General features: G+C 36.2%; 1 protein-coding gene across 1 annotated transcript in view; it reads right to left on the minus strand.

Moving 5' to 3' along the window:
* CCHa1 (neuropeptide CCHamide 1) overlaps positions 1-19,259 on the minus strand; it is a 505,592-nt gene that overhangs the window by 110,420 nt on the left and 375,913 nt on the right. The window contains exon 3 of the mRNA XM_081750405.1: positions 13,114-13,336. Within this exon, the coding sequence (XP_081606531.1) occupies positions 13,114-13,336 (223 nt within the window). The remainder of the gene's footprint in view (positions 1-13,113; positions 13,337-19,259) is intronic.

Consider the following 19,259-nt stretch of genomic DNA (forward strand, 5'->3'; position numbering starts at 1 on the left):
ATTTTATGACGTGCAGTTGTCTAAAGCACAGATCACAGATTACTGGGCAAAGGTATGGAAAGTCAACGGCAGTGGCAGTAAAGAAGGTACCATCCCGATATTCATTTAGTGGAACAGAAAGACAAGGACAATCTCAGTTATATTTGGCGGAGCAGGATGCATGCCAACCTACCCAACACCAACTGCGAGGGAAATTTAAGAGGTAGAATATGGGGTTCACTGAGATGTTGCCCACAGTTACATTCCGATTAACTTCCAGTGGTAATTTCAATTGTGATCCTCATTAACGAAACGGTTCATACTCGAAGATGCCTCCCAAACATGTTGCAATCATTGCGTTAAATTCTCAGGGGCGGGCTAAATGTTTGCAAGTTCAAAAAATGTATTATTATAACCTTTGCTTCGCATTTCAGCTGCTTCCTCTCCCCATCAAACCACACTTTGTAATACAAATGAATGTTACCCTTCAAAAACAATTACAAGTTATTTTTATTCATTACAGTACCAGTCAATTGTACACACAAATGTTTCAGACAAACCATACCTATTGCAAGTAAAGATGGGTTTCTCATTTGAGATTGTCCCACTCATTCCCGCTTCATCCACTTATGAAGGAAGGTCGGAGAGATATTTTTCTAAGAATTAGATTTCCTGCTTTGCAATCACTTCTACTTTAACTATCTTTTTCTGTTGTATCATTCTTGAGCCGTGGAATGATAAGTACCCTCTGTGATTTCCTGTACGAGTTTTATTTTGTTTATTTATCTCCAACCGTTTTTATATTAGTGATACTTGATGTTTTCATCTGATACAGGCACCATTTTGAAAACGGTGAAGTATATGAAAATTTTTTTGCTACAACGCTGTTTAATGTTTGAAGAGTTATCGAACGAATATCACTCGACTCATATTCCCATTTATAATTTCGAAGTTGGAGCTTGAGCCCCCATGAAATGGGGCCCTGGAAGTCACCACCACAACATCATTCGGCGTGCCCATATCATTTTCCTGTTTCACTTTTTATTTTATTCATTTATCCCCAAAATTTTCATATTAGTGGTAGTGGACGGTTTATCTGTTACAAGCACCATGTCTTGGCTGCCATTTTGAATACGATGAACGATATCAAAAATATTTTGGCCCAACGCTGTTTAGTGTTTGGAGATCTATCGAACAAGGTATCACTTGTCACATGTTTCTATTTAAAATTTTAAAGTTGGGCCCTGGGCCCCCACGAAGGGCGGCTCTGTGTGGCACCGTGACTACACCGTTCAATGTGCCCCATGGCATTTTCTATTCGAGTTTTTGTTCGGTTCATTTATGTTAAATTGTTTTCGAGGTATTTTCGTGGGAAGATTAAAATGGGCCACCTGTATATACTGTATATATATAGAGAGACCTCTCTCTCTCTCTCTCTCTCTCTCTCTCTATATATATATATATATATATATATATATATATATATATATATATATATATATATATTGTCTGTGTGTGTGTATGTAAAAGAGAATGAAAATGAAAAAGGGCCTGAAAAAAGATATTCACACATATCACACTCTTTATGGACATAAGCACATTCTCGCAGGAGGAATTGTTTTAGTTAACGTAGAAACTATTAGTAACTAGCTAATTCCATATAAATATTTTTGTTTGGGTGCAGTTTGGCGTCCCTTTTCAGTATGGAGCATATATGAGACGTAACCTATAGTGTAAGATGAAATCCGAGCTTTTGGAGGCTAATTATTATGGAAAGGGGCCAATGTTTTTTTTTTTTTGTGTGTGTGTGTGTGTGTGTGTGTGTGGTAGGTACAACCATTTCAAGACAGTTTGTTCTGCTAAGCAGCAAGAAATAAGAAAGCAAGGAAGCATTAGCCAAAATAGAAAAATATACCTTCAGGATAAATCTAGGTCATCAATTACTGGATAGGAAGAGGAAATGTCTTGCATATTCTTCCTCAGACAGTAGGAGGAAGAAAACAAAGAAGACGAATGTAGAGGTTTGCTCAAATGTTGTTGTAAGAAAGGATTTCTAGTATCCGTTCAAGAACCACTAAAATGTGTAGTCAATACTGAACCTAGTCTCTGTAGAAAATGTATGGGCGTAGTATACAAACAAAAACCCGAGTCCAGATTTAATGAAATAGTGAAGGAATGTATTAATAAAGTTTCCAAAAAGAGGAGGTGCTTATTGGAGAGTGGATGTGGAAAGGGTTGAAAGTGTTTTTAAATATTATTACAGGCAATTTTTCAGCACTTTGACCAATCACAAAAACGATTGCCAATTGTTGTATCGCGAGGTTGGATATAAATAAGTCGTAAATGATTTTATATTTAAAGAATTATGTGTCTTACAACCAGAGAACTCGATTTGATATTAAGATATCTAGGGTACGTTGTATTTGGTAGCTAATAATGGAGACGATAGCAGCGGGTATAACTTTGTTTATTTGAGCATTAGTATTAAGGCTTGACGTGACATATTACATTGAATTGTATTCTGCACACATCGATGAAATTGAGCTCCTTCGTGGCTAAGCGGTTAGCGTACACGCATATAGCGTGGGAGACCCGGGTTCGATTCCCGGATGGAACTCATGTGGTTCGGATTCCACGTTAATCAGTAGATCCACGTCTCATATAGCCTCGCTGCCGAACGAGACGTTAAACTCAAAATCAACTCAACATCGATGAAATTACTAATTCGGACACTGATATTTCACAAAGCACCGTAATGCGTTCAAATTTTACCGAGAGTCGATTCCGGGACGCCGTGCACCAAAAGCACACGCGCTAGGAATAGTGAGGCGGACTCTCTACTTAAAAATATTAAAATGTTTTATCCATGGTTGCGAGAGTATCAACCGTAGTTGAGCACATATATAATGCAATAGCTTCATTTCAGGCTTTGCTGAGAAGAAGGGGACACAAGGTTCTCCAAATATAAAATTAGAGTTCACGTTTTACATTAGTACCAATTCAATTATTGATTGACACATATCATTCGGAGAAAAGGAGCAATTTTCCCCTTCCCTCTAAGTTAGATCCCTAATGTAGGGCAGATCAGTAGTCAATTGTCTCCAGTTGGAGTTCCTTGACCAGCCGCCATTATGACAGATTTTATTTGAAAGAGATTCCTTTTCAGTTTCAACTAGCAGTTGGTAATACCGTAAGCTTAATCTTACGGTGTATCATGCAGTGTGGAACTATAGATACCTTGCTGTGACAAAAGTCTGATATTTGAGATTCAGCGCTGACAATGAAAATGCCTGTAGTCCTCCAACTCCAACACGGAAGATCGCTCTATCAAAAAGTAGTGTATCACAGCTAGGCGAGCTAATAGGTATAATTAATTACTCTTTTTTGAAAACGGTTAACATTTGAGTCTTGCTAATTTTACAGGAAAAATTACAGCTAGATTCTAATACGGGCCAGTTTAAAGTGATAAGTTGCTGGCCCTTAATATATGGGCCTTAAGGTTTCCTTAAGAAGCAGAGCTCCTGTTGGTGACACGTACGATCTAAAATAAATGAATGTGCTTTAGTAGAAAAGGTCAGAAGCCCTGAGATAGATCATACACTTGAAAACAGATGCGATATCATATGTAGGGCTACAACGGTATCATAGTTAATTATAAGTACACTCATGTCCAAAATTATTGTCGCATGTCTAGAAATATGTTGTAGTAATATAATTTGATAACGAATTCGCCCGGTATTTCTTATAATGTTAGTATGTGTATAATCGGCAAATACATGCATGTGGCAAATTTCATGTCGAAAGAGCAGTAAATAAGAACAATAAAACGAAAATAAAACTTTCTTGTCAATTTAGCAACATTTTGTTTTGCTCATTCTAATTTTTGTATTTATAATTCTTTTCCTATGAAATTTACCACATTTCCCGGTTATACACATAGTATCAGTATAAAAAGCACCCTCCAAAATCATTATCAAATTATATTCTTACAGGAAGACAGTTGTAGATATGCGAAAATCATTTTGGACATAAGTGTACATGCATAATCATATGTATGCTCTACAGTGATCAACGTTAAAACCGACATGGGTTGTTTTCTGCCATTTCTGGATCAAATAGAGGCTTATAGTAGATTATATATATATTTTAGAACACTAAATCAATTCAAAAAAGGCATTATTTTCCTCCTGTGTAGATCAATATTGAAACCCTAAGTTGTAGTTTAATTCCATTACTTTCGCTTTTAATAAAGAGTTAAGGCTGGAGATAAGTAGAATTTTTGGAATGCGTAATAGATTACAGAGAGTTTCTTTTCGCTATATATAACCGTTTTTTTGCTATACAGTGCCCGAAGATAAAACCGGTAATGGTTGATTTCTACCATGTCCGATGGCTGCATTACCCCCATCAATGAGTACTAATAAAGGAAGTAATCATGGATATCTGCTTGGATACTTACTGGAGAAATTAGTTTTCGACCCTTACCGCAATACACAGTCACGTTCCCCTTCTGTAACGCTAAAGTCCAGGAGTTTTATTATTGTCACTATCACAGTAAACGTACAAATTTGTGAACAACACATTATGGCGTTTTGCGCAAGTTTCTTCTCAAAATCTATTTCCTTAAACGTAAATTAACATTTAAATAAAATGAGGAACATAACAAGAAAAACGGTCAAACAATATATCTATTTCGTAATAGGATCGTTACTTTAAAATACTTTACACATACAAACAACCATTTCATAGAACCGAGCAGTTCTAGTAAGATCTAACAGCAAGCGCCATCTTGTGTGCTCATTGTAAAACGAATCAAATATTTCCTTTTATTTGTTACCTTTTTCAATATCACCTGACGCAACCAAATAAATCAGTGCCTTGTGTTGTAGCTGAAACATTACTATATCTTATAGTGCAATATTTATATAATGTAACGTTTCATTGCGCAGTAGTTAAGGGAATGAGCTAAAATATGTACTGACTTCCGGGTAGTGATCCACCTTAAATGATTTTAGCTGTTCGCTGTGGCCAAAACCAGGGGCGTCATTTAGGGAGGGCAGGAGGGGGCAAATGCCCCCCCAAGAGTTTGAGGAATACATATACTGTAATCGATTGTCTACTAATATACTAGTACAAAACGTGAAAGCTTTATGTCGGTGGTACTCTTGCTCCCCCTAAGCAAAGTCTGAAATGACGCCCCTGTGAGTAGAAACTTGATATTTTATAAAAATGTTCTCCTTGAATCAGGCCCGTATCCAAGGGGGTCTAGGGGGGCCGGATTCCCCCTAAATTTTTACTGGCCACTCTAAACTTTCACGGTAGGCTTGCAAATGAACTATAACAAGGTGATGAACTATAATATGGTTGGATCGGGCCTCCCCTAACTTCAGCCGCCCCCTCCTACATTTTGCGGCTGGCTACCGGCCTGCCTTGAATACGCTGAAAGAAAAAAAAAAAGAGGAAATTTTGAGAATTCTAACTGTCGGGTGTAGAAGCTTGAACATTTATATAAATGATCTCCTTACATCCTAGGATGTAGATAGTTTTTTTTCTTTTCTTACTTCTAGTTCGTAGATCTCCATTTTCGATTCCGGTCAAGTAAGTTTGTGGTGTACACGATTGTGTCAGTGTACTTCCCTTTCCTCCCTCATTATCATTCTACTAATTCTCACATCATCATTGACTTGCCTAAATAATCGTCTAGCTTAGCTAAACGGGCATAATCGTAAGGCATTACACTGAAAGATTTCATTTTACTTTTCCTTTTCATTTCGTTTTTTCTTTACTTTCTTCCCCTTTCTTTTTTCTTTACTTTCTTTTCCTCCTTTTTTTTTCACCCGATCACCCACACTCTTGAGCGCAGTACCATGAAATTGTGTTCGTTGCGTTATTCACTTTCATTGAACGACGAAAAGAAATGGAACGCAGCAAGCAGAAGAGAAAAAAAAAACTCTTGTCTGCTGTAACACGCGGGGGAACTTTTTACAAATTAAGGAACTTTTTACAACTAGTTTTTTATTTTTTTATTTTGCAGTGCCGGTACGTACTTTTCCATGCTTTATCAAGTCTTATAACACTTTGTCGCTTTCGCACTATGAAGAAAGAAGGTTTGTCTACATCAGGGTTTCTCAATCCGGCGGTCGCGGGAGGGTTTCATGGGGGGCGCGAAGATAAATATAATTAGAATCTAATACCATAAAATATTTTAAATATTATTTTGAATTTTCTTCTGATAGGTATAATTTTATGTTTATACTACTGTTAAGAATATCAGAAGAGTAGGTCTGTCAAACATTTTCAATAGGTGCAGAGTTGTTCAAAAATCAATTTTTTAAATGAAAGAAGTACGCTATGAAATTAATGTGAACTGCATATTGAAATACCATAAAAATACAAATGCAACAAAATATGCATATTTAAATATAATTATAATCGAAAGCTAATAAGATACCTGGGCATTGTGTGATTGGTGGTAGAGCGTTTACTCTGCTGCGTGGAGTCCCTGTTTCGATCCCCGGTCACCTCAGTTTGTGCTGGACAACATCGTGTCCGTGGGTTTTCTTGGGGTTCTCCCGTTTATTTCCACATTCAATTCAACCAGTTCTTCTATTATCACTTGCCTTACTAAAAATAATGCAAAATTTACCATTTTTCTTTTCCATGTTTATTCATAAGCGAAAGGAGATAATGATATGCAATTTACCACAATCATAGATAATGTTGTACTATAACAGAGAATATGAACCTGAAGAATTTTCAGTGTTGCCATCCATAGAAATTACAGTGTTGCTAGAATAACAATTTCCCTAAAATCTAAGTTAAGAGTCTTCATCCCGGAGAAATTAAAATACCGCTAATTTTTTACAGTAATTATGAAATATCTTCAAAAAGATAAAATATGAAATATGGAACAGCAGCGCCATAGACAATATTATTTTGCGTGAGGTACCGTTATCACAAGTCACCTAGTGGTTTTACGTTTTCAGCTGTTTAGAAACGCGAATATAAATGCCGATTTTCAAAATGGCTCGAAATCGAAAGCAGATAAGTGAGTCGTGATAACGGTTTCTCATGTAAAATATTATTGTCTAGGGCGCTCTTGTTCCACATTTCGATTATCGGTCCATGTTCCGTTAAGGGGGTCCAAAACTACGCTGGACCCCCTTAAGCTAACCTAACCTAACCTAACCTAACCTGACCTAACCCAACGTAAACTAACCTAACCTAATAGAACCTAATATACCGTTATATTATCTAATCAAACGAAATTTAATAGAAAAAAGTGGTGCCTTTGACACTGGACCCCTTTAACGGAACATTGACCGTACCTTTTATCTATTTGAAGATATCACATAATTACTGTAAAATTAGCGATATTTCAATTTCGCCGGGATGAAGACTCTTAAGGCAACGAATAGAGGAATAATCTCAACTGCACTTACTTACGTATTGTGTTATTTTGGTTTGCTGTGAACTACTTTTTAAATAACATAATTATTTAGTTTTATTAACTGTATGTTAAAACTATTTTGTTTATTACAAACTAAATACAACTATTATTTAAAAAGTAGTTCACAGGAAACCAAAACAACATGATACGTAATCAAATACAGTTGAGATTGTTCCTCTAGTCGCTGCCTTAACTTAGATTTTTGGGAAATTGTTTTTCTGGCAACACTGTAATTTCTATGGATGGCAACACTGAAAATTCTTCAGGTTCATATTCTCTGTTGTAGTACAACATTATCTATGATTGTGGTAAGTTGCATTTTATTATGTCCTTTCACTTATGAAAAACAAGCAAGAGAAAAAAATGTAAATTTTGTGTTATTTTTAGTAAGGCAGGCTATTTATCATTCATCTCCCTTAGTCTAAAGGGTATAACCGCGAGAGTTTACTGAAAAGTTTCATTTTCCGGTTCCAGTTATCTCCCTTACGGGAGATTTATAAAAGAAGTCCCGGCCTTAGAGTACTGTGGACAGCTTCACTAAATTTGTTTTAAATAAATCGTTTGAAATAAAAATATGTACTAAGATGACACGTGTCAAAATGGCCGAATTTGCGTTTTAAATATAATTATTTAACACACTGTTATTATAGTAAGGACAGATAAGCGGCTAATGAACATATTGAAAATGAAAAACAGTGTATTAAATTTGTAACAAACAATAACATTGTCAAAAGTAATTAATGGTGAATAGTAAAAATTGAATAAAAACGGAGAGCAAAATTCCCCAATACATAGCGTTTACAGCGCCATCTCTTATCCCAAGTTTCCTTTTATTTCATGTACACTTTACTGTGTACCCATGACAACGCAATACACCTGATTGTTCCTTTTCTTAATACTAACTTAATTCATAAAAGTCTAAGCCTATAAGTTTCTATCTGACTTTTCGTAGTATTGGACATTGGTTGCTGGCGCAGAAGGCACTGACTGTACACTCTGTCTCAAAATTAATTTTACACTGTAATTGATACTACTTGCCCTCTTCTGACTGCTTTCTGCATACACATTGTGCTCAATGAGGTGTTGCCAGCTTTTGCGTCAGGTATTGATACGCGAAATTATTTACTGTAAGTAAATCTCAGTTTTATAAAATTAAATGACACAAAACATAACTAAAAAGAATGCTCACTATAACCGGCAGGTCCATTACCCAAGTTGATATTCGACTGAAACAATGTGCATTTGTTTATATTCAAATTGGCAACGCACGGAAAAGGTGGAATGTTTACCGTTGCAGGGCGACAAATGAACCACTACAATTGACTGAACGTGCTGTTGCCATAGAAACAGCTCTTCTTGCCTGATTGTTATGACCACGTGAGACAAGAAACAAACAGAGGAAAAGCAACTGTCAGAAGGGACACGTTGTATCAAATGAAGTGTAAGTAATTATGGCAAGTCTTTACTTTAGGCAAGGCAGTGACAATAAGCGATTCATCTGAACCGGTTCCCGCAGTTACAGTTACAGTTCCCAAGAATGAAAGACAGAAAAGAACGTGCCCTGCGGTGCTCTAACCCGCCTTCACTCGCTGACGCTCGCTCGACAATACTATGTGTGTCAGGAATGGCAACGACATTAGTGAGAAAATATCTATGTGAATAAGGAACAGAAAAGAATTAGTGACAACCTGTGAATAATATTAAGAGTGACAGAATATCACGGCCTTGCCCAAAGTAAAGAGTTACTGTAATTATTATATGATTCGTGATTTTTAAAACCTAAAATTGAAGAGTTTGATGCAATAAGGGCATAAGTCTGAAACATGCAGTTCAGAAAAACGATGTTGACAATTTAAGTAGTGTTTTTTTCTTACATAAAACAATGTAATATACAGCATTTTATTCCGATATTGAATTGAAATGTTACCTGGAGGCTAAACAAGCATGGCAAAAGCCACAAATGCATTTGATGCAAAAAGGGCGTAAACTCACTTACGCCCTGATTACATCAAACTCCTCAATTTCGCGTCACACTCAATGGGACTACGAGGGGGCCGCGGTGGCTTGGGGTCCTGGGTTCGATCCCAACCCCGCCAAGTAAACTTTGTGGTGGACAAACACCGTGTGCGTGGGTTTTCTCGGGGTTCTCCCGTTTCCTCCCAATTTCTTCATTCCACCATTTCATTCATCACTCATCATCACCGTCTCCTTTAGCCTAACCGGCATAACCGTGGGACGTAAAAATCAAAGATTTCATTTCATTGGGACAACGAGACACCACTGTGTCACGACGCGAAGATTGGAAACCACTGATTTATGATAATACTGTTATTTTCCCCCGATTTTGAAACTCGTACTTGATTTTCAAATGGTCTTCTCTGGGAGGGGGAATATTTGAATTCAACACCAGGCCCTTTGTAGACAATTAGGAATGAAAGCAGGGGGTACGGAGGCTCAGTGGTAAAGCGTTCACCTTTGGTGCGGGGGTCCCTGGTTAAATCCATACTCGGCTTTGTGGTGGACAAACACCGTGTTCGCGGGTTTCCTCGGGATTCTCCCGTTTTCTCCCACTTTATTCATTCCACCATTGCATTCATTTCTCATCATCATCGTCTCCTTTAGCCTAGCCAGAATAACCATGGGACGGAAAACTGAAAAAAAAAATCATTTCATTTTATGAAAAGAAGCAAATTATAAGAAATGTTTTATTAAATTTTTTTCAGAAAACGCATTCAACTAGTTCACAATTTATGAAAAAACAAATCATATCCACCTGTGCTCAGTTTTTAATCTGAAATGAAAATTAATCAACCGTCGAAACAAAATATTTTTTTAAAAAACGGAGGCAGCTATCTTTTTCTTACTTGTGTGACATTGAAATGCACAACACTGACAATGACACTCTTGTCTACATATGAACTATTTTTTAAATTTTTTTTTTGAACATTCGTTTGAAAAACACGCTTAACAGGTAAATGTCAATTACCGTAAAACAACGAGAAACAGTTTTGCTTTATAGGTGCTAAAGCGCAATATGTTAAAAACTACTTAAATGTGTTAATAGTTACAAAGCAGAGTTTTGTAGGGAAATATAAGAGAAATTCTAATTCTTTCTATTTCTTTTACCGACAGTAGCAAGTTCAAGTAAGTAGTGATAAAGTTTTTGCAAATTAAACAAGTAGCAATGTCACGTGTACACCACGTGACAAAATTTGGTTTTCTTAGCATGATAATTTCTCAATTAATATAATAACCGGAACTGGACTACTACTACTTCCGGTTTTGTAGAGATATAAGTGTGGAAATGGAATACATTCTTGTTTAATTGAATGCAGAAAACCGCTTGTGGCTATCTATTGTCACTTTCCTCTATTGCGATTATTATTAAAACCGGAAGTGGTTGATTTATTCCACTTCCGGTTCGAATAGAAGATGAAGAGAAATATTGTATCTATTCTTAAAACGTTAAATCAATTCCAAAAACATGTCTTATCGTTTTCATAGCATGTAGATTAATTCTGCCGTCCTAAGCGAAAAGACCTTAATTCCACATTTTTCGAAAATCGAGATATTAGTATGGGAACGTACGTAGTACAATTCTGCATCTATCTAAAGTGAAATTGACGTGGTTTGACCAATAGGTAGGGGATAATGACGTCATGAGTGTTTACCTTATGTTAAAAACTGTAACTGAAAGTAAGCAAAAAGACCTTAAGTGGCAATTCAAAAGCAAAAATTTTTAACTATATTACAACACAAATTTTAGATCGTGAAAATATATTTAATAAAGTTTTACTGAAATACAACAAATTTGAACCCTAGCCTAAGCCAAAACGCGTTTTGCTCATTTTCTCGTAATGGAGATAAGGCCTTTTCGCTTAGCACGGCAGAATACAGCTGGCCATATTTTGATGACATTATTGATTTAGCACTGTGGTTTCTAATCTAGAGAGCGTAAGTTACTAACACAAATAAACTACATTTGTAACTTTAAAAATACGAATGTTGTAACGAAGAGGTGTTAAAAACTGTTGAAACACAAAATATCTATTAAGTAAGACTTGTGGTTGTATTAAGAACCATACAGGACTATAATGGTGTACAGAAGTTTCCTGGAGAAATATAAATTGATGATATTATTATTATTATTATTATTATTATTATTATTATTATTATTATTATTATTATTATTATTATTATTATTATTGAAGGTTTGAAAATTTAATGTTGGATTTGAAGTCGCAAAAAGGGTCACACCAATGAGCGGTAAGGAAGGAAGGGGAAAGTGAAGTATAAAAGATTTATGAAGAGGATGCCAGGAAAACACATATCGAAATATTTGGAAATAAAGATGAAATATTTCACTTCAACGTCCCGCAATCATGCCCTTTAGGGTAAAGGAGACGATGATTAAAGCAAGTGAAAGATGATGGAAGAATTGGTAGAAAGTGGGAGGAAACGGAAGAAACCCGTGAAAAATTCACAGCCACCACAACCTTATTTGGGCGGTGATCGAACCAGGGACCTTACTCACCAAAGGTAAGCCATTGTGTCTCTCTAAACAAGGTTGGAAATCATAAATTTAGCACAACGTTGCAAGTACAGACCCTAATGAAAAAGTATATTTGGAACAAATCATACATAGACTACCTATGAGAAAACAAGAATTTTCGTAACGTAGGTTGTGATACCGTGACACAGAGGTGAGAGTGATAATGAGAAAGGTACTCACTTTGACGTGACAACAAAAGTGATGCTGCAATCATATATTTTTCAAGCATTAACAAAATAACAGACTTTGTTTCAATTCATAAGACTATTTCTGTAATAGAAATTGTGATCGAAAAAAAAAATCAACTACTGATAATAGGAAATGGCTATAACTGGCAATTATAGAAATAGAATTGGCCAAAGTTTTAGAGAAGAGGTAACCACATTTTTTCTAGCCAATCTGCACATACAAATAGCTAAATTTCGCCATAAAAGCTAAATTGGCAACACTGAAATTGCTATTTATTTTGCAATATTTATATATGTGTTCTAACATTGGTTGTTCTCTTAATATTTTATATTACATGGATGGGGAATGGCGGAAGTTTCGTAACGAAAAAGTGCGCAATTTATACCATTTACCAAACGTTGTTAAAGCCAACATTGTTAAATACTCTCTTATCTTCAATTTCATTAACTTTTATGTATAGTACCAGACAGAAGTAATAGATCTCAAACTTGTTCAAGTATTCGCTGTTACCCACTCAAGGAAGCACTCAGGTATAGAACATTTCTCTTTGATTCCTCAAAATCTATGATGTCTCGGTAGTAGATTGCTTCCCTCTTGTGCATGGTGCCCCTGGTTCGATGCCCGGACATGTAAATTAGTGGTGGACAACGTCGTGTCTGTGAGTTTTCTCGGGACATTCCTGTTTACTCGTTAATTCCAGCAATTCCTCCATCATCGTTCACTTTCTTCAATCATCTGTCCCCCTTAGCCTAACGAGCATAAATGTGGGAGCGTTAAACTAAAAGAGTCCCTTTCAAGATTTCTTCAGTTTCTGTACTTCACTTATTTTGAATACTGGTAAGCACATTTATTCATTTGCATGTAACTATTAGTTTTGTTATTGTAAACACACTCGTGCTATTTTACAGTAAACTAATGTGTGTGTCTTTTCGTTATAACATACCTGTCTACTTTGTCAGAAATTTCACTTCTCTTGAAGGCTTTTAACCTCTGCCACAGCTTATACGTCTCATCACTTGGTGAATTGTCACTGGTATCAGGAAGGGATTGTTCGATCAATTTGGAGAGAAACCACCGGGTGTCCTCTGGGCTCGCGACCGCCACAGCTGGAAGATCCTCATTCTGCAGGTTGGCCGATGCTGGAGGTCCAGCGCGTTTTCCATGAGCTGAAAGAAGGGAAAAACCAAAACTTTAATTTAAAAAAAGTATATGTAAATGATAGTCAATGTTGTTCAGTATCCACATACATTTATATTTCAAAGACATCAGATGGAGCACACATATGAAACGTTCTCATTTATATCTAACAAACTGGTTAAAATTAAACTGTATTTCTTTATGTTTCTCTTTATAAAAATATAAAAGCGAGTGGCGCCTAAGCTTTCGGCATATGCTATAGATTAAAATCCCGCTTAAATATACTTCCCGTTTATACTTAATTATACGGTGTTACTTAATTATACGGTGTTATTTAATTATACAGTGTTACCTTATAGTTAATTATACGGTGTTTCTGTTTACCCTCGCTGACCTTGTAACAAGTGGAGTTGTGTTATTGTTTAGTGAAAACACCCTGAACTCTCCCAGCTTGTTGGTATGACCTGGCAACATCGAAGTGCTTTCAAGGACATGAAGTCGTCAGCAGCCTATTGTAAGTTAATGGCGTTACAGGATTATTATTTGTATTCCTTAAAGGAATTTTCTTATTTAATCTTATTGTTTTTAATTTTATTGTCTTAAGATTACCATATTTATGTTCGACGTCAATTAGTCAATTTGTTGTTATAGGTGTTAATATTAGAGTTGTCGCCATAAGATTTATCTGTACGTAGATTATTATATGCGCGTTCAGAGGAGAATTCTGGAAGCAGATTTCTTCGTTATTAAAAAAAAGAGAATATATATAAAAGTTTTGTACAAAAAAGTTTCCTGTTGTTAATATAGAAATAGATTTTAATGTTCTGTATATTCACATATATATATTGTGCAAAATAGAGAATAACTTCGTAATTCCAATAACTAATGTTTTAAATTGTGTTATCTGGTGTCGAAATGTATAACAAAATGCAGGAATAAGTGAAAGTCATCCTGTTTTCGATCCTCCGGATCGAAATTCCTTCAAAGTGAAAATGTCTATCAATCTTGATTATATCTGTTACCTTATTAATATGTATATTAACCAGATATTAGCCATATAATAGTATAGTTCAAGGTAATTGTTAAGAACAGTTACTTCTCATCTCCGGTGCACGAGGATACTTCTTACTGTTGCACTAGCTACAAAATTGATTCCATTTGATGTACAAGTGGTGTGGAGTGAGAATGCAGCGTGATCTGGGTTTCTTATGTGTTGTATTACCACTTGTACATCAAATGGAATCAATTTTATAGCTAGTGCAACAGTAAGAAGTATCCACGTGCACGAAATATGTGATATGCGTTCAATTGCCTAAGTACAAGGGCACTAGACAAACATATATATTAAGTACAAGGGCAACATTTAGAAATGCAACGAAAAGGAGAATAACGGCCAGGAAGCATTCATTTTCATATACCTCAAATGGTTGGAGGATATAATCTAGCCACTTCCAACAGGAAGTTGTGAAACCGCGTTGTGGGGGGATACTTTTTTTTTTGAAAAGAAAGGAGGCCAGATGTCCGACGAAATGGTGTCTTTTGTTTCCATATCGCGGAATGCTGTCCTTCGCGTCTCGCCACAACCGCTCGATATTTTGCGTATGAGCGCCAGTTTCAGGATCTACGAAATTCAAGCTATGATTCACGCTGAAGTGCTGAAATCCAACCTCAGCCAACCTATCATATGACTTCCAGCAGTCGCTATGAATGGTTGTACCAGGTTTCACCCACTGTTGAAGAACGCTTAACAGCTCTTCAGCACTTCGGTTCTTGACGACACACATGAATACATTGCCAGAACCAACCTCATAACCTCCAAAAACCCATGTGCCATCGACCACACGACCGCAATGATTTTTGCGTTTCCCGAACTTGGACTCATCTATCTGAACTGTTATCCCTGGACCCCCAAGTTTAGTAGAGGAATCCATAGCCCAGCAGACGCAAACCTCACGACAAAAGCTAAACCAATCGACACACGTGGGTTTGGAAATATTCAGATTCATAGTAGCATTACTGATGTTTGGACGACTATTCAAACACCAGTAACTCATAAGGCGCATCTCCGTTAAAAATCGAGTTTAGCCCTAGAAAAAAACGTTCCCTTGAAAAGTGAGGAGGAAAAGGAGCACTTCGTCTTCCTCCTCGAATTTCCAATGAAACGTGTTTTCTGACAACGAAACACATTCCTTTCCTTACAAAAAACCGCGTCCCTAAGTACGCCATGCTCCTGTAGAAGTTTTATACTCTCGTCTTTCCTTTCTTTTATCGTTATTTCGACTATGGCATACTCTGAGAAAGAGCATTCAGAACACGCCGGCATGCACATGAGTATACCGCCCGCCATTTCCTTTGTCTTCTTGCTCTTCTTCTTACAGACTACAGCTGTCGCCACCTACATTAATGCGCACACGCACAGTTCCATTCATGACGTGGCATCGAACATTTGAAAAGCGCTACACGACAATGTAAATAAACAACGTTCAAAACACAACGAGAGCGGAATACACACACGTCTTCTTTTATTTCAACTCACTCATTAACTAATTAAAATTGGGTATATTACCAACTTTTTAAGTAGGTAGATATTCAATGAATAATTCCTGAAAGTATGCCGTTTCCACTCCATGCGTAACCGTGAAGTTCTTCTCCTTAACTATAACCTAGTTCAAACATGTGAATTGATATATATACGTACTGCGGATCTCATGCTGTCAGAAATATGTTGTATGTAATGTGAGGCATGTAAATTTGATTACACTGTTTTTCTTTCTTTTTTTTTAATATGCTGACGAAGAACTGCCGCTGGAACACATATGGTAATTCTGACACTACGCTTGATGCTTGTACTGGCTAAATAATATTATTATATAGGAAAGATGATAATAAAACAGATGAAAGTCAAAGTTGTACCATCTTTATTTGTGTATTGATAGACAGCAGTTATAAACAGGAGTATCTTGAAGCGGTTACCTTCCACGAGCTGGCAATCTTCGTAGATGAATAAGCATTCGATTCCTGTTCTGCTTGTGCTAAACATGCAATTCCAGAACAGAAGAATCTCCCACTGAAGTGGAAGTTTACACAATGACAAGCATGCTGTCTTCTGCTTTAAACGATAGTACGACGTGATTTGAGAACAGTTCATATAACGACACAACTTTAAAAGCTCTAATTGTTTAATTTAACAATTTATTATTTAATGATTTGAGTTTGCTGACTAACAGTAGCTACGCATCGCCTACATTAACTCTCTATTAAAACAAGAAACGGTTCAAACTAGCCATATCCAATTTCAATGTTTATCGCCATAGAACCAAAACTATAACAGATAGTCAGAAGCGCTCCTTTGCAAATGATTCAGTGACTCAAACCATGACTATACCGAACACTCTACCAATACTGGAAGGGGTTCAAATTATATATTACTTCCGGCTTCAATATTGATTTTCACAGAGAAAAATGATAAGAGATATCGAGATGTGCTTTATTCCAATCGATTCATTGTACCTAGAATAGGTTCCATCTCTTTTACTAACCTTCTGTTGAAACCAAAACTGGTTCAGATTATCAATATCCGCTTTCAACACTTACTGTCATAAATCAAAAATGGCAGTACATAGCGGCAAATGGTTTACTGCAATCGATTTAGTGTCTCAAGAGGGCATATCGTCGAAATCCACAATACTCTATTAAAATCCGGACTGGTTCAAACTTGCTACTACTTCCGGTTTCAATAGCAAAACGGTGAGAGATATCGAAATGCAATTTTTTGCAATCAAGTCAGCTTCCTAAGAAGTAGGCTCTACCTACCATCTTTTCAGTTCGGAAGTGGTTCAAATTAGACCCACGATTTACGGTTTCAACCTTTATTGCCATAGAATACAAATAGTAAGGTATAGCAAGGAATGGCTTTTTGAAATGGGTTCAACATTCGTGGAACAGCTGCTATCTTTGATCTTATTAATCTATTGCAACTAGTACTACTTCAAGCTAGAGTATTGATTTCCCATAGTTGGATATCTACTGTAGTTTCACTTGTTTATTATTATTATTATTATTATTATTATTATTATTATTATTATTATTATTATTATTAGTAGTAGTAGTAGTAGTAGTAGTAGTAGTAGTAGTAGTAGTAGTAGTAGTAGTAGTAGTAGTAGAGTATTAATAGTGGCAGTAGTATTTTGACAATAGTTAAGTTTCTGTTAAGATTCTGAAATTTTAACTTTTAGAAACCTTGATCCTATAAACGATGTAACCTCTATACTGTCCACATACAGACAGACATAGAGAGGTCTCAAGCATGTAAATCCATTAATAATAATTTGAATTAAGTTTCTTTTTACTTGAAAGTACATAAACAATTAAATTGGCAGCTTATGTAGATCTAGGCAAGAAATTGTAGCTTTAAATTCTTGTAATGAGTATCTTTAACTCTAATACTAGAGACTGTAGCTCCAAGGGTTACTGTGTTATTTAGTCTGGGAATGGCTAATACATGTATAATGTTAAAAGCTCTGTAATCTAATCACCACCACAAAGCGTAATTGGTGTCTGTGTTAGGTTATTGGATTTTAGGTGAGTGGTGTGTATAAACCGGATGAACGGATTGCGAGGTAAAACTGGTATTGTGCACGCAGCAGGATTAACAGCCATGATTTTTTACTTGGTAAACCCTATCAGTTATGCGTCTTTGTATTTTAGACCACTTTTCTGACTCTATATCAAGGGCGGTGCGCGAAATAGTTCTCGAAATATAAATTTTTCATTTCTTATTAATGTTATTGTAAGTATATACCAAATCTACGCAAAGTTAAAGTACTTTTTTTTTCATATGAATCTAAGATTTGTAAACCAATAATAAGTCATTTCCAAGCAACAGTTCTTGTGGAAATGTCTGTATTATTCTGAACACATGAAAATTTCTATCCTCTATCCACATTTTAATGAAAGGTAGTTTATTAATAACCAGGGAAGTCTTTGTAGTACCTCTATTCTTGGTATCTACGTTAATCATTCTTGCAGTTTTTGAAACCATATCTTCCCTTATCTATATTATAAAAATGAAAGTGAGTATGTTTGTGACTTCCAACCGTATGAACCAGCCAATCGATCTCGATCAAATATTCAACAAAGATGAGGTTCGTACCTAGGATGGTTGTTTATCATATCACTTTGACGGTGCAACTTCGGGGAGGGGGAAGAGGAGAGACATTTAAAAATGATCGAGGACCACCAATATTAGTGTGGAATCCATAGTTGCGATCCCATTTACATCCAAATTCAGCCCAGCAAGTATGGGAAGAAGAGGGGGAGATATATATAAAAATGATCAAGAATGACATATATTAGTGTTGAATCCATAGTTTTCGGGGTTGTTGAGATGGACAGTGACACTTCTGATCCCGTTTAAATCAAATTTAGTCCCGCAAGTTGGGAAGAGGAGAGAGGAAATACATAGAAATGGTCGAAAATTACCAATAATCAGTGTCGAGTCCATAGTTTTCGGGGTTGCTGAGATGAACAGTGACACTTGCGATCCTATTCAAATTCAGTCCTGAAACTTGGGAAGGGGAGGGGAGGAGATATATAAAAATTATCTAAAATGACCAATATTAGTGTTGAATTCATAGATTTCGGGGTCGCTGAGATCATGACTTGCAACATGGGGGAGGGAGGCATATAAAATAATCGAAAATGACCGATATTAGTTCCAGGGTCGCTGCAATGAACAGCGATACCTTCTCTGCCGCTTCAATCCAAATTCAGCCACGCAACATGGGGAGGGGGAGAAATATTTTAAAAAAGATCGAAAAATGATTGATTTTAGAGAGCTTTTTAGTGATAGTAAAAAATGACTGACTAGCGGAAAATACTACTATTTTATCTTAATTTAACCCCGCGAAGCGGGTAATATATGCTAGGAATTGATATTTGTGACCCAACATC

The sequence above is a fragment of the Thermobia domestica genome, chromosome 2 (assembly GCF_964235325.1).
Source record: "Thermobia domestica chromosome 2, izTheDome1.hap1.1, whole genome shotgun sequence".
NCBI classification, from domain to species: domain Eukaryota; kingdom Metazoa; phylum Arthropoda; class Insecta; order Zygentoma; family Lepismatidae; genus Thermobia; species Thermobia domestica.